General features: G+C 38.7%; 1 protein-coding gene across 1 annotated transcript in view; it reads right to left on the minus strand.

Annotated features, from left to right (window-relative positions):
* Positions 1 to 16,119, minus strand: part of cubn (cubilin (intrinsic factor-cobalamin receptor)) — an 84,835-nt gene that overhangs the window by 60,613 nt on the left and 8,103 nt on the right. Inside the window, exons 10-24 of the mRNA XM_085467498.1 lie at positions 15,443 to 15,538; positions 15,057 to 15,181; positions 13,019 to 13,211; positions 12,490 to 12,608; positions 12,048 to 12,282; positions 11,006 to 11,187; positions 10,538 to 10,700; positions 8,270 to 8,460; positions 6,766 to 6,922; positions 6,269 to 6,444; positions 4,888 to 5,053; positions 3,994 to 4,219; positions 2,250 to 2,380; positions 563 to 752; positions 294 to 454 (exon numbers count right to left, since the gene is read on the minus strand). Coding sequence (XP_085323624.1) covers positions 294 to 454; positions 563 to 752; positions 2,250 to 2,380; positions 3,994 to 4,219; positions 4,888 to 5,053; positions 6,269 to 6,444; positions 6,766 to 6,922; positions 8,270 to 8,460; positions 10,538 to 10,700; positions 11,006 to 11,187; positions 12,048 to 12,282; positions 12,490 to 12,608; positions 13,019 to 13,211; positions 15,057 to 15,181; positions 15,443 to 15,538 — 2,511 coding nt within the window. The remainder of the gene's footprint in view (positions 1 to 293; positions 455 to 562; positions 753 to 2,249; positions 2,381 to 3,993; positions 4,220 to 4,887; positions 5,054 to 6,268; positions 6,445 to 6,765; positions 6,923 to 8,269; positions 8,461 to 10,537; positions 10,701 to 11,005; positions 11,188 to 12,047; positions 12,283 to 12,489; positions 12,609 to 13,018; positions 13,212 to 15,056; positions 15,182 to 15,442; positions 15,539 to 16,119) is intronic.

Below are 16,119 nucleotides of genomic sequence, written 5' to 3' on the forward strand. Positions count from 1 at the left end.
TTTTAAATTCACTTAGAAACTTGGCCTTGGCCATTTCTCTACTTCCAGATGGCTGCTAACCTTTGACACGTGTCACTGAAATAATAGGTAACTTACAGATGTTTGTCGCAAAAGTGCAGATGTCCTGGCAAAATGCATGAATTTGGTGGTATTATCATTTTAATTCTATTAGTATTATAGTATATTATGAAAAAATAATTATAGCCCATAATGTCAAAGACTTACTTAAAATTAAACTTGATAAAGAAAAGCTGAAATAGTAAAAACTGGTATCACATATAATTGAACCTCACCAGTTTGTGTTCCGTCCCAGTGAGCCATGAAACCGGGACGAGTGACTGAGGTGTCAGATTTGAATCGAACCCACAAACGGTTGCTGTGTGACATCAGAACTGGAGGCCGCTGATTGGCACAGAACTTACCAATCAAGGGAGATGTCTCAAAGCCCCCGTCCCTAGTTGAGACAGTGGAAGTTCAACATGTCAGTGGTCTGAGTAAAAAGTATTACGGATAAAACTGTACAGCAGTTTTCTTCCAAGTAGGCAGAAATTTTCTTCCTCACCTGATCTCCACAAAATCAAAGCTGCAAGAAGGGTGGAGCCCCTCCAACTCAAAATCAGTGAAGTTCAGCATAATCTGCATATTAACATCCACAATTATCTTGAAGATGCAGTCTTTACTGTTGGGGTAATATTGTGGGTAGTTGGGTGAACTGAAAGACCCAGTAGGGGTGGTGAAAGTCTGGCCACAGTCTGTTGAGACAGAAAAGGGGGGAATAATATTTTTTAAAAATTACAATCCGAATATAATATTATTTTTTGCATGAGAAAAAGCAGCGAAGCATGGAAAAATCCCTAAAATGTCGTTTTCTTGATTAAATTCTAAAACTGATATAGTTAATTACATGTTTTCTCTATAACGATGTTTGTGCAGGCAGACTGCATGACTGGGTGTCTGATTTTATACACTGTGACTGAAAACACCATGTCCATATACAGATGAGAAAAAAGTTATTAGTCCCCCGATGAAATTTATGTCAAGTTTTTGAAGTTCTTGTCAAATTTTTCCCTGTTCTTCTTTAATGCAGCACATCATTTTCATAAATTCTTTCTGTCTGCACACAATAACAGAATTATTTTAGAAAATAAATTACCAGGGTCCAGATTCAAAGTCCACTGAAAAACTGACTTTTATTGAGCCATAGCATAAAGCACTTCTGGGCAATGATGTGGTACAACTCTTTAATGCTTAAAGCTTGTAAAATCACGAGGAGGGGCTGAACTGTCACTTCAAAACATATTTTGCCAAAAAACACAAGAAATCAGTTTAGACTTTACACTTACAGAAGTTATTTCACAAACCCTCACAAAGCAGGAAGTAGATGTACAAAGTTATCACAGCATTTCAAGTGTCAAGAACTGGAGGGGGAAGTATTATCTGTAAACTAAAGAACAAGCTTGGCAGAGATAGACAGCAATCAATTTCAAAGACTCCAGAACACCAATGAATGGTTTGGCCAAGTCAGGAATTGTAGTCTCAAATAAAGAAATGAGTAGAACTCTTCACAGGAATGGACTGCAGGGTTGCAGATGAAGAAAAAGTCCAGTTTTAGAGACACCTTGAAGCCAGACTGAAGTATGCTCAGGAAACCTGGAGAAAGATGCTAGAAGTGTGTTCTTAGATTAGATGACAAACAACTAGCTCTTTGAAGGAAGAAGGGAAAGGCGTGCTTCCCAAAGACCCCCCGTCCCACAGTAAAACACAATGATAGGAGTATTATCAGTGTATCTAGGTGGAAGGAATCGAGAAGAAACAAGGATATGTCCAAACTGAGCCTGCATCATCACTTTATCTTGATACATGACAATGGTCCAGAACATACATTGGTATTCATAACGTACCACCTCCAGAAGACCAAAGTGAATAAAAAAAACAAACATCTGTGGGATGAACTGAAGACCCAGGTCAATGGCAGAAGCCTATAAAACTGGAGGCCTTGTGAAAAAAACAAAAATGGACTGGGATTGCTCAAGAGATATGTGTCAAAAGACTTTAGGCACTTATCCAACAAAAAAGGGTACAATTTGCATTAGGAAGCTAATAATTTTGAACCTGGTAGTTTTTGATTGTGGGGAAAAAATTTTTTTTCATTTGTTTGCAAAACTTTTAATATGTCAATAAAAACTAGGATGTCTGGAAAAGCTGTGTTAAAAATTCTATGCTCTGTTTTGGGAAAGATAACCATGTACCTGTGGTGACATTGATGGAGATATAGCTAGCAGAGAATCCTTCTGTGTTTAAACTTGAGTCAGACACAAATAGCAGGGTCAGCTGGTTGTCAGTACTCGTGATGGATGGAGGCACTGAGCGACCACAGTACCTGCACATACAAAATGCAACATGTAGACAAATTTATACTTGTACCTTGTACCAGCATGTACAAAACAATCCAAACCTTTACAAACCTAATTGCTTTGTAACTTAAATGTAGTTTGCATCATTCTACAAATCAGAATGAGCAGGATAAAAAAAAGTATTTTAAAGTAACAAGCCTCTTTTAAAGCTGTAAAGTAAAAATACCAAAACAAAACAGCATTGTTATAGTAGCTGGATAATCAACACATCCATAACAATGCATGGAGTGACAAATCATACAAAGCATCCTTTGAAATTAAAGTTCATAACAAATTATTATTATTCTTCTGGAAGAAGACATCCTCATTTTGATTTTTGTGGCATTGTGTTACTGAAAACATGAGGCCTTTACTGAAAAAGAAAGAAATATATATTCATCAAAAATCTTGTTTTACTTTCCTTTTATACAAAGATTTCCTTGAATTCTCCTCCTTCTCTTCTACAAAGGGTAATTTGTTGAGAACAAAATGATTTAAGGGTCGAATTGTCACAGTCCTGGGTTGGTGACCCAGCGGTTTACCTTTTTCTGTGTTTTTGTCATTTTGTATTATTATTTGTGTTTTGGTCCTCTGTGTTAGTCTAGAGTTATTCTACTGGTGGTTCGATTTAGATTTGTTTATTGGATTTCCCCCATGTCTTTGCCCTCTGTGTCTCCCTCTCTGTGTTTGTACTTATGCGTGTACGTGTGCCTCGTTTCACTCCGTCATGTTTATCTGTTTCCCCAGCCCATCACGTCTGCCCTCTTTCTCTCTCTCCCTCATGTTCCCTCGCTCCCTCTAGTCTGCCACTCCTCCACTCCCACTTCCTGTTTTAATGTGAAAGTCATGTGCCCGTGTTCGGTGTGTCTAGTTAATTTGTGTCAGCTATGTTTCCCTGTGTGTCTCTCTGTGTGTTCAGTTTATCATTTAACAGTATAGTTTTGTATCGTTTTGCTATTCAGCAATAAAGCTGTTCCTTTGAGTTTGAGTCCGCGATTGGGTCCTTTCCTGCCTGACATGCATTTAGAATAACACTAAAGCACAAAAGGTTGAGATTGTTTTGGGAAGTAATTTTCCCACTGACACAAGCCTCTCAGTATTTTATATACATTTTTTTTCTTCATTATACTCAGTCAACCCATACTGGTGAGACTGTCCCACCATGCAACTTTCCCAGACCTTTGTTGCTAAAATGATTTTTCCCCCAAAAAAACTTTTTATTCACATTTTACATAGCATCCCAACTTATGGTACCCCTTTTTGTGACTTTTTATTTGTCTCTATGTAAAACAAAGAATGAATCAGGCTTACTTCTTTAAATTAACTGTGAAGCTAACAATTTAGCTTAGTTGGGATGACTTCCAAGACCAATACCAACTTTTGCGAGTTCTCAAGTTAGTTGAATATGCTTGACAAGATGACCTTTTAACATTTTTAATAATTTTATTCCTCTTCTGTATAAATATGCAACTGTGTGAATCATACAATCATCATAATTATCATTATAAAATCAACATGCACACTTGTGTACAAATGTTGATGCAAAGTGGTTGTTGAGTGCATATATGTGCAGTTGTGTGTGCATGGTGTCCATGTGTACCTTCCAATCTTGTTTCCGGTTTGCACTGTGCCGTTGTCGTAGACCTCCAGATAATCAAAGTTACAATTAGCATGGTACTCTAAGTTGAATGACTCAAATGTCAGTCGAATCAGGTTGCCTGGGCTAACATTGATGTACCAGGTGCAATTGGCACCATGGGGGTAGCTGCTGGGATGACCAGGGCTTGTAATGGTGCCAGAAGGACTGGTCAAGGTGTCACCACAGCCTGGAATATGAAAAAAAAAACAAATTAGAGATCAACAGACTTTTGAGCTTGAGCTTTCAAAGCTTAAAGACAGGTCTGAAACAATTGGAACTTAATGTCATGTAAAAATAAAAAATAAAAGCAGGTTTAAAAAGAGTAGGTGTGCTGCTGTGCCTTCTTTAAAGGTTTAAAGGTTTCTGCTAGCTGTTACTAAATATCAGACTGTATTTACATACATATGCTGGACAAGTCAGTTTATCAGTTATCTTAAATTGGTTAACAGCAGTTTCAAATACACACTCGGTTATAATAAATTCATGAGCTTACATTACAATTAATAAAATCTTATCTTATTTACAGTGAATGAACTTGATTACAAAATTTCCACATTTCTGTCAGTATCTGTGTTTACTCACAGTCAATTCTTGTGGGGTTTTTGAGTGGGGGGGTTTTCAAAAAGGAAAGAAATATCATCCAGACAAACAATATACATTTTTTAAGCAAAAAAACAAACAATACATTTTAAGAAAGATCAATTTAAAAACTGAGAAAAAACTAATCCTACAAAAGCCAAGAGATGAAAACCTGCTTAGCAAATTGCCATCATATCTGGTGATCTGCAAAATATTTGTCACTTATATTTGTCACTTATAAGAGTACTCAATGAGAAACATTGATACTTCTCTCACCCTCTATGGCAGAGTCATAGGCTGCTTCAAAGCCGTGGTTGCTGACAGAAGAGTCAGTGGTGAATTTGATGTACATAGATCGCTGAGTAGACTGAAGCCTGGGGGGAATCTCAGCACCACAAAATGTCCCCAGCAGAGGAGAGCTTGACGTGGCTCCATCCCTGACCTAGAAACAGGACAAAGCATGTGCTCATATAACTGATCCACTGCCACGAGTTCAAGTATGAATAACGCACAAGCACTGTTACATTTATAGGTGAAATATAAAAGCATTACTGCATCAGTGCCAACAGAGATAACTACTCACATATATCCAAAAAAACAAAACAAAACAAAAACCCACCCACAAAACATAAAATTATTCAAAGCAATTTATGGTACTGAGCTTTACACATGTGATAGCTGTAACCAGATGTGAATTTTTAACATTTAAGTTAAATACAGCTGTTTTGGAACTTAAAACTTGAGAAAGGAAATTAAGGTAAGATGGTGTAATGGAGTAGGCAGTCTCAGCAGACCACAAAGTATTGATGTATGGAGTTAGATGTGGTCACTCACTAATCCTTAACCCATATCTGAAATCATTTAAACAAAAAAAAACCCCACCTACACCTGGAGAATGGAGAACGACACCCCACATGGGCCCCCAGAGGAATGGCCCACTCCCAGCTTAGGTCTTCACCCTTCCACTAACTTCCCCAATGTGCTGCCCCTCCACCCGCTTAAACATGTCCCTCACACTAAACCAAGTGAGGTGTGAATTCAGGAGGCAACAGGTCCTGATGTATTGTAAGAACCTGAGGGACAAGCTCCAGTACACAGGTGGACCGTCATCTCACCATGACACAAGAACTGATGTGAAAATCGTCATGCAACACCCACAACAAAAGTGACGCGGTGAGCATAGAAACAGCCTAAGAGGTCATCCCTATTAAGCCTAGATTATATTCCATTCCAGGTATTTAACAGTTAATCATTAATCACACCTTCAAATCCATAAATCAGAATTTGAACCAGGATTTCCTCATAATTATTGCAATTATTGAAATGTTCATCTGTTCATATTTTTGTTTTGTGAATGAATGAAAATGTTTCTTGTGGTTTCCTCTGGATATGTTTTATTTGATGTAAAATAATATCAGTAATGTTACTCATCTATCACTTTTTATTGTCTGCAACATTTTCATTTCCTTAATGTTTTTATCACAGTGAAATAATATAAATAACCATAATAATAAAAAAGAAGAAGAACAATAGGAAGATAAAGAAGAAGAGGACAAATAATGAGGCTATTATTCTATTTTATTTGAGATTGTTGTGTGTCGTACTCAGAGTACTGTTAAAATATCTAACTGTGAGAACTAATATAAAATTAATTTACCTCAACATAATCATATCGACAGGAGCCTCCCTCAACGTCAAATGACAGGAAGTCAAGGGTGACCACATAACCCTCTGGCTGGTTAATCACCCATTCACAGACCTTATTATGGGGATATGCATTGGGGTGGTAGGGAGAGTGAAACTGCCCACTCCCAGATAAAGTACCTCCACAAGCTGGAGAGAGGGAGAGGTAATGTTTAGTCAGTGGCAAGTGGAGTTAACGTTGGAACGTAAATATACATAATTACACACACAAATATTTGATTGAGCAAGTCTGCATAAAATCTATGCTTTAAAAAAAACTTCAAAAAAATGATTTTCATGTCACTGTAAAATATTTTCTGTTAACTAATGGGACAACAAGGAAAGCAAATTAGTATTATCCCTGCAGCTTTAATTCTAACTGCCAACTAAGAGAAATGTAAGTGAATATTCTTAAACAAAAATAGCATAAAATGTCATCAAATATAAAACACATCACACTACAAATCTCACCAACAGTATAGACAGCCCTAAATCCAGCTCGACTGACTGAGCTGTCAGACTTGAAGCGAATCCACAGGACGTTTGAGGATGAGAGAACAGGAGCTGGCGGGGTGTTTCCACAGTACTTCCCTATTAGAGGATCAGTCTCTGTTCTCCCATCACGGACCTGAAAAAAAAGGAGGTGGAACAAGAGGACAGAAGCTGGAATGTTAATCTGATAACAACTCTCTGTCGAGCAATGGTGTTGTGAGAGAGTATTTACCCCACCCTGATTTCTTATCTGTTGTGTATTTTTCACATTTACATGTTTCAGCAAGAAGTGCAGTCAAGCTTTTGCAGTAACTGGCAATTGCACAGTGCAAACTGCTGAATCCAGCTTCCACTTTGGATTCAGGAGACAGACACTATCTCTACTTTTAAGATTAGGCTTCAAACTTTCCTTTTTGCTAAAGCATGTAGTTAGGGCTGGACCAGGTGACCCTGAATCCCCCCTTGGTTATGATGCAATAGGTGAAGACTGCCGGGGGCTTCCCATGACACACATCACTCACTATGTGTTAATAGACCTCTCTGCAGTGAATCATAGTTGTTATTAATCTCTGTCTCTCTTGCACAGCATGTCTCTTATCCTGCCTTCTTTCTTTCACCCCAACCGTTAGCGGGAGATGGCCCCGCCCCTCCCTGAGCCTGGTTCTGCCAGAGGTTTCTTCCTGTTAAAAGGGAGTTTTTCCTGTTTTTTTTTTTTTTTTTTTTTTTTTTTTATCTTCATACAGGTGATCAAGGTGTTTTGTTTGTTTTTCTTTTTTTTCCTCCCCCTTTTCTCACCATCTCTTCTCCCCTCTATTTTTCTTTCTCTCCCTCTCTTTCTTTCATTCTTTCTACCTGTCCTATCCCCCAATAATGTCTGTCCCGTCTGTAACAACCAAAAATCAAATCAAATAAATACAATATAATTATAATTAAGGTCAATCAAATGGACCAATATGGCAAGGCCATGATGATTCACTTGGTAAAGTAAATCCGCTTGGCATCTTTCTTGGCCTTCAGACAACAATTCTGATGGTTAAAGATCCAAACAGGACAGGCAACACAAAAAAGGGGAGTTTTTCCTTCCCACTGTCGCCAAAGTGCTTTCTCATAGGGGGTCCTCTGATTGTTGGGTTTTTCTCTGTATGTATTATTGAAGGGTGTACCTTACAATATAAAGCGCCTTGAGGCGACTGTTGTTGTGATTTGGTGCTGTATAAATAAAACTGAATTGAACTGAATTTAAATAAATAATTTGAAGTTCATATGGACCAGTACAGAGACCATGTATGTGCAGATTTACTTGTAAATAAAAGTCGGATTATTAGTAAGCTCCCAGGCTAATCGTGGCTATCAATCATTTTCTCAAAATGGTGTCTAAAAAAATCACTGCATTTGTTAAGTATGGTGAGATTTCTTTCCACATTTAAAATTCTGAAAAAAGGAGGGACAAAATATTTGTCTGGGAGACATAAATAGGTCTTACCTCCACGTAGTCAAAAGCACAGCCACTGTGACTCTCAAGATCCATGTGAGTGAAGTTGAGGGCCACCTGCCCACCTTCTGGCAACCTGATCAAATAGATACACTGGCGGTTGTGGTTATAGTTGTTGGGCCAGTTGGGGGAAATAATGACGCCCTCACTGTCAGTGAATGTTCCACCGCAACCAGGGTCGCCTAAGAAAAAACACGCACAAAGAGTTAGAAGCACAACACAATTCACAAAGCAGGATATTGACACTGCTAGGAATAATCAAACCAAGCATCCAAGGATTGCATTGCACAGATAATACTGTTAATAAATATGACAATGATAACAATGACAACTGACAATTACAGCATTTATCCAAACTCTGTACAAATTGTAGGCACACAAAAATGCAAAAACATTGAATATTTTTTTTAGGATATACAAAACAAAGTGTTAGGAAAATCACCCTTATTGTTTTTTTCTCAAACAGGTCCAGATCACATAAAAGATGGCATCCTTAACTGTACGCAAGTGCAATATGAAACTAAGGGGGCCAAAAAACCCATGGGAGTAATGCGTCTCAAATCCCCTAAAAAGTACAACTGTAAGGATGTTTCTCAGTCCAGAACTGTTCCCTCTACACTAAAATATTTCATTTCATTTTAAGTTCCATTATTTTTCCACTTTTAGCTACAACTTAGCTTAACATGAAACAAATAATTTTGGCCAAATATAATAAAAAAAAATGGATCAGAACTACAGCATGAAGGACACGAGATGGCAGCAGGAGAGCATACATCACAACTTCACCAACTTCCAAGGTGCATGGAGAGGATGAAAGAATTCACAATGCAGGAACTCCAGCAACACTTAAGGAAAGATGAACAACTTTAGTAATTGATCAACGCGTTTCGGCTTGTGGCTTCATGACCCTGATGAAGGCCACAAGCTGTAGCATCATGGGCAGTGTAGTCCGTGTTGCACGTTATGGGTCTGTGAGCGCGAGGAGGGAGAGAGAAAAAGGGGAGTGGAAAGGTAGGAGTTGTCATCGAGGAAAAACGGGAGCTGGAAGCATGTAAATATAATAATAACCACTTCAGCCAAGAAGAGTGCCTGACGAGCCCAGTTGTAAGTAAGCTATTAAGACTCGACTGTACACCGTGTTCGTGTTTTCCTCCGAAAACAATAAGTTCCGTTGGAGCAGTCTTTCAACTCCTCTCTCTGTCTCTCGTAAGAAAAGTTGACCCACACAACAAAGTAAAGCTATTTTTCGGCTACGAGCCGACAGGGACCCCGCCGTATTAGCCAGAGGTCCCTTTACTACAGTTCGGAGTCGCGGACCTTCAGTAATAGTAATAAATCACACAGCAATAGTACATTCACGTTGTTGTAAACAGCATGATAATATATTAAGTAATCCAAAGTATTCAGAATACGTTACTGTCATTGAGTAACGTAACGGAATACGTTACAGAATACATTTTGGGGCATGTATTCTGTATTCTGTAATGGAATACATTTTAAAAGTAACCTTCCCAACACTGCATATTTACAGTTTCTTCAAGATCTTAGGGACAAACATCAGGCTACAATTTACTGTTTCTCTGTTTACATAAGCTAAATGAAAAGCATTTAATACAAACAACTATATATCTGTCTTACAGTCACGGTCAAAATTACCGGCACCCCTGGAATTTTTCCAGAAAATGTACCATTTCTCCCAGAGAATTGTTAAAATTACAAATGCTTTGGTATACACGTGATTATTTCCTTTATGTGTAGTGGATCAACACAAAAAAAAGAAGAAAAAGCCAAAGTTGACAAATCAACATTCGATTGCATGCCCTTTGGAAAAGATAACTGCAATCAATCGCTTTCTATAACCATCAACGAGCTGGTTACGCCCCTCAGCTGGAATTTTCGACCACTCTTCTTTTGCAAACTGCTCAAGGTTTCTGAGATTTGAAGGGCGCCTTCTCCCAACAACAATTTTGAGATCTCTCCATTAGTGTTCAGTCATATTTAGATCCAGACTCATTACTGGCCACTTTAGAACTCCCCACCGCTTTGTCTTCTACCATTTCTGGGTGCTTTTAGAGGTGTATTTGGGGTCATTGTCCTGCTGGAAGACCCGTGACCTAACATTTGTAATTGTAACAATCTTGTAACAATATTGTAACAAAGAAATGGTGCATTTTCTGGAAAAATTCCAGTGGTGCCGATAATTTTGGCCATGACTGTATACACTTAACCAAGCAAAACTCAGTATGACTGGTTTCTTACTTGGTGATGTTGTGTATGTAATGTGGAAACCTCGGTCAGAGACAGAGAAGTCAGAGTGGAAGTGAATCCATGCTGCTGGGCCAGTGGTCTGTATGGGGGGTGGAGATGCAGTACTACAGTACTTTCCTAAAACTGGATCTTCAGATAGAAGGCCATCCCGAATCTAAAGCATTTGGTGACACAAAACAATAGAGGAAAAACTGTAAGGATGAAAAACATAGTAGTAGTTTCAGCCAATGCACTTACCTCCTAAAATAGCAAACTGTAGCAAACACGAGTAAGACGGAATAATTTCATTGTTTTCATTTCAGCAGTATGGCTGCATTTAACCCCGCTTTACAGAGTACATAGGTATGTGTCAGGTCTGAGTGAGATAAAGTGGTCAAAAAGAGGACTGTCCCCGCAAACATCGACACACAACACAAAAACATGCTTTCAAAGTGAAGTGGGTAATGTGCCATTTCTTACCTCTAGAAAGTCAAAGTTGCAGTTAGGATGATGTTCAAGACTTAGAGTCCCGAATGCAAAGGTAATGAGAAGGCCGGGGTCCACTGTTACTGTCCAGTAGCAGTCCCGACTAGGTGGGTAGTTTCCAGGATAACCAGGTGAATTAATGTTGCCATAGGGGGCAGTTAGTTCCTCTCCACACACTGAGATTAGAAATGGATTTAAATAAATCAAAATTATTCATACAACTGTTGTTTTCTATTAACTTAACAGGAAAACATTGTTCATTTGCACACAATGTGCATATGAGTCATAAAATGTAAGTATGATCAAATAAACAAAACACAAGCTCCCATGCCTAACTCAGTAATAGAAACCAAGATCTCTCAAAATTATAAATGAGACATTACTAACTGTAACGGACCAGATCTATTAACCCTCTGTGTCATATCAAACACCTCACTGGGTCTTAAAAAGTTACAGCCAGGATTTACTAAAAAGGCATAGCGTCAATTTTGCAACTGGAATTTCAGTTATAGAGCACAAAATATTATTAGGAGAAAATTTAAAGGAATCACATAAATATGATTTTCTACGGCCTGCAGCACACAAGTCACGACACTGAAAAAAGTTAATCTAATTTTGTGTGCGTTCATTTATTTGAAATGATAAGGACTGCAAGAAGAGGGGTGATGTAATGTAAATATGACACATACATACATTTTTCATCATATGGGCATTCAGTTACAATATGGATGTCATTTTAAAAGACAGCACAGAATGTAAATGCTATGCTTAGCCTTTTGGTTATCAACTACTAATTAAAAGTGTAACGAAAACACTCACAAACAACTTTGCTCATTTATGACCCACAAATTTGCACTGTTCTTAGCCATTACTGAAATGAGCTCGTTATCGTTACTTATTTATTTAAATATATAAATTCGTTTTTTCATTTGTTGGCACATTTAATTGCAATTGCAACCTCATGCCAATTTTTTTTCCAGCTTCAAGCTTCAAAATATTTCAAATTTCAAAACCAAAACACTTGAACTGTACTGACCTGGGTCCTGAGACTGCCAAGCAACTGTGAAGCCACCGGCACTGACAGAGTGGTCAGAGCGAAACCAAAAGTACAGAGAATTATGGGAGCTGAAGAGCTCTGCAGGGCTATTTTGGCCACAGTATTTTCCGATCATGTAAGCTGAAGCACTCTCCCCGTCGTGAATCTGAAGGAAGTCAAAGTTGCAGTTGGCACTGTTCTCCAGATCAAAGAATGGAAAGGTAATGCGCAGGATCTAGAAGAAAAGACAGAAATAAATGACTAATTAGTAAACATTAGTAAGGGCCAAAGATGTGTAAGCATTTAACACATTTCATTGCACCACCATATTTACTACCACCTCACAAACCCAAATCATGAAAATACGAAATAAAACAGAACAAAACAAACAAAAAAAGTTTTTTTTGTCTAGAATTTCAATTTGAGAGGAACAGGAACACACCTTGTTTGCATCAGTGTGGATCACCCATGCACAGCTGACCTCGTGATCATATTCATCGTGACCTGGGGTGTTAGGATAACTGAAGGAACCAGCAGGGCCAGTCAGGTACCCTCCACATACTGCAACACACATTCACACTGGTTTTTAACCTTGATAACGTCCTTGGGAGAGAAGCTAGCTTGCATGCTGCTGAAGTTTGAAATCATCTTTACTGGTTTGCGATCATGTTTCTTAAGCTTTAACCACACACCATTTTAAAGGACAAGTCATGTTAACGTAGTTTGAAGCGTAAAGCTACAATTTATCTGTGTAATAATAAAAAACAAAATAATCCACTCTAGTTCTATTTCTGTAATATAAAGTGATTATTGAGTCACTCGGCCACAGACAGATGATGAATAATTGTATTTCTGCACTTTGCAGCTTATTTTCTATGCTCCCGGCGTTTTCCTCTCCGTGTCACATTCACTCTCCTCTCCTCATCTGTTTTCAGTTTATCCACACCCACTCAGCCCATCCTTCCCATTACCTTGCTGAGGAGTCTGACAGAACTCGCCAGTCCACTGGGTGGTGCAAGTACACGTGAAACCATTAATGCCATCGGTACACGTTCCTCCATTCTGACAGGGATTGCTTGAGCATTCATTGATATTCTGGTCACAGTTCACGCCTTCCCAGCCAGAGTTGCAGTTGCAGATGTAGCCAGGATTTGAGGTGATGTCCTGTGGTAGCACAGGTTTTATGTTTGCAAACGGATTTGTCTTTGTTTTCATATCAAGGATTTATTAGGTATTCAAAGATTCATTCAGTAAATATAAAAACACATTTCAAATAAATATGACACATCAAAAAAAATTAAAAAAAATCGCTCGTGGTACATTTTATTTCACTATAGAGCTAGAGGAGCCTGGTATCTGAAGGCTCTGGCTCACATTCTACTTTTAAAAACTCTAGGAACCAAAAATACAGTGCACCTGGAAAACATTCACACGTTTTGTCATGTCACAGCCTTATTCCAAAATCGATTCAATTTATTTATTGTTATATACTATTTATTATTTTTATATTTTTAAAACTGTTTTCCAGGCTAAACAAAGATTTTCTAAATAAGTGCAACACCTTCTCCTCTCCAGATTATGGGTTGTCTGTTTTAAGGTGCGTGTTTGTGAGTAATACTAGACAGTCGAGCATCTCTCACTTGTTGCCTCCTTTTTCAGAGGAGCCACAGTATCCAGAGAGGACGTAATGCTATTAAGAAAATAATCAACCTCTGTGCGATGAAAGTTTAGGCAGCTGCTCTGCACTGTGGTGGCATGTGGTCCTGAACAAGATCACTGCCTTAAACTTAGTTACATTCTCAGAAAGACAATTTATTCTGCAGTGCTGTATAGTCTATTATTATAAAAATAAATCCTGATCAATAACAGAACCTGGTCTGACAAAAGAGGGGTTTCAGTTTCTATACCATATGTGAATATCCAGAGTGTGATTAGGACAATGAATGGGATCATTTATGTTTTGAAAGAAGCCAACTGAGTATAATAAAATGCAGTGCTGAGACTGTCATTTTCAACATCTCCATGGATGATAAATCACCCAGAATAGTTATTTCACTTTTTTAATTTTCCACTGAGAAAGATTGCATCTTCTCCTCTGCATGTGCTTTGAGGATTCAGACTCAAGGTCATGATTCATTTATTTATTTAAATCCTGTCCTGTCTGGCAGCTTCTGCAATCAGAATTATGATATGAATGCATGTTGTGCCAAACATATTTTGCTTTTCCAAGACACATCTCGGCTATATCAGCATGCCCATCCCGGCAGGAGAAGAAGCGAGGCCATAGATTGGGCACTCACGGCAAGGGGGTGGGAGTCCCAGAGAACCCCGCTAGAGCCCAGCCACCCTGGTGCAAGCTGAGATCAGGGTCTCAGGGCCCCAGCCACCCTACATGGCAAGGCAGCCAAAGAGGGCACAGACCCCCAGACCCCAGAAGAGTCATGCTCCCCAGTCAGGAGACTGAACCCACCACCACAAGCAGCCCAGGCACACCCCAGTCACCCACCGCCACCAACTGAGGCAGAGACCCAGATACTCCAAAAAGGCAACCGCAGTTCTCCAGCCTCCAGGGAGCCAACAGACCCCAGTAGTCCCAGAGATCGCCTGATGATTCATTTGAACTAACATATTAATCCTGCTGTAACTAGGTCTGGGCAAAGCAGAGTGACTATGTTAATCATTTATGAAACAATTTACTAACAGGAACTTAGAAGTGAGAAACTTACTGTTAAATAGTTCACATTTAGTTGATTTACTGTTAGGTGTAGTTAAGGGCATTATTACAATATTCTTTTATTATGAAATGTTCTACTTAATTTGTTTTTTGCTGATTTTTGGTTTGTTTTTGAGGGTCTGGGAGCAAACAGTCTCTATGGAGATGGAGGGTTTGGGGATGACAGGAGGAGTGAAGCTACAGGGAGTCATATAAGACTCCACAGAAGTGTTGTTTACAGACAGAATTCTTTTCCTAATTTTTACTCCAGTACACATGCGCATGCACACACTCACCACACACTGTCCATTGACACAGGGGTTGTTTGTCTGACAGATGTTGCTGGTTTGGGTGCAACCAGTTGGTCCATATCCATTGCCTATGTAGCCTGGTGGGCAGGTACAGACTGGGAGACTTGATCCTGGTGGATGCAAGAGATTTGAATAGAAAGGGGTTTGATCAGACTTGGTGACTACTGATGATGTTTGGGGAATCAGATGAGCAGATGCATACATAACTCTTAATTGAGCAAAATTTCAGGAAGAAGTACAGAAAGAAGAAATAAATAGTACTTATTTCATTCTTTCAGTAGTAAGTAGGTATTATTTGCTCATGCTTCATTCTTATTTGGTTGACATACAAAGCAATAAACCCATGCTTCTTTTTTCTTGTCTTTTCTTACCAGGGCTGGAACTGCAGGTGGCTAATGGGTAACAGCCTCCATTGTTAGTATCACAGATGTTAGACTGTGTGCATGTTTTCCCATCTCCTTCATAGCCTGCAAAAACAGAGGAGTTATCTGTGAGTTATCAGTGCAAATGACACTTTGTGCCCTCAGACTGTGGCTTTCACATCTGATGAGCCACAGTCAGTCACCCAGCTATTTGACTAAGTAACAAAAATATTTCTATTTTTAACAGACAAGAGTTACAAAGAGTTTTTACAGCCAGATACTCAACATGCAGTAATAAACAATTTTTCACAGCTATAATATTTACATTTTAAAGAATTAGAGTTTAAATTAGTGATGGGATTTCCGGCTCTTTTTAGAGAACCGGCTCTTTCGGCTCGACTCGCTAAAAAGTGCCGGCTCTTTTGGCTCCCAACCGGCTCTTCAGGTTGTTTTGTTGCTTTAATTAATTTATTATTAACAACAAAAGGAATTACTAATGTAAAAAGACGTGGTTTTATTTATATATGCTTATATATAAAAATATACAGTGACCCCTGCACGTACAAACCCCGAAGCACGTACAAACTCCAAAACACATTTCTAGCATTAACTGAACTTCGAAAGCAGAGCTACTAGATCACTTAAATTACACAATTGAAAGCATGAAAGCATATGTGTATTGTTTG

This window comes from Copadichromis virginalis, linkage group LG9 (genome assembly GCF_057382275.1).
Source record: "Copadichromis virginalis isolate Kocher_CV1m ecotype Utaka linkage group LG9, C_Virginalis_male_GT1.1, whole genome shotgun sequence".
Lineage (NCBI taxonomy): Eukaryota > Metazoa > Chordata > Actinopteri > Cichliformes > Cichlidae > Copadichromis > Copadichromis virginalis.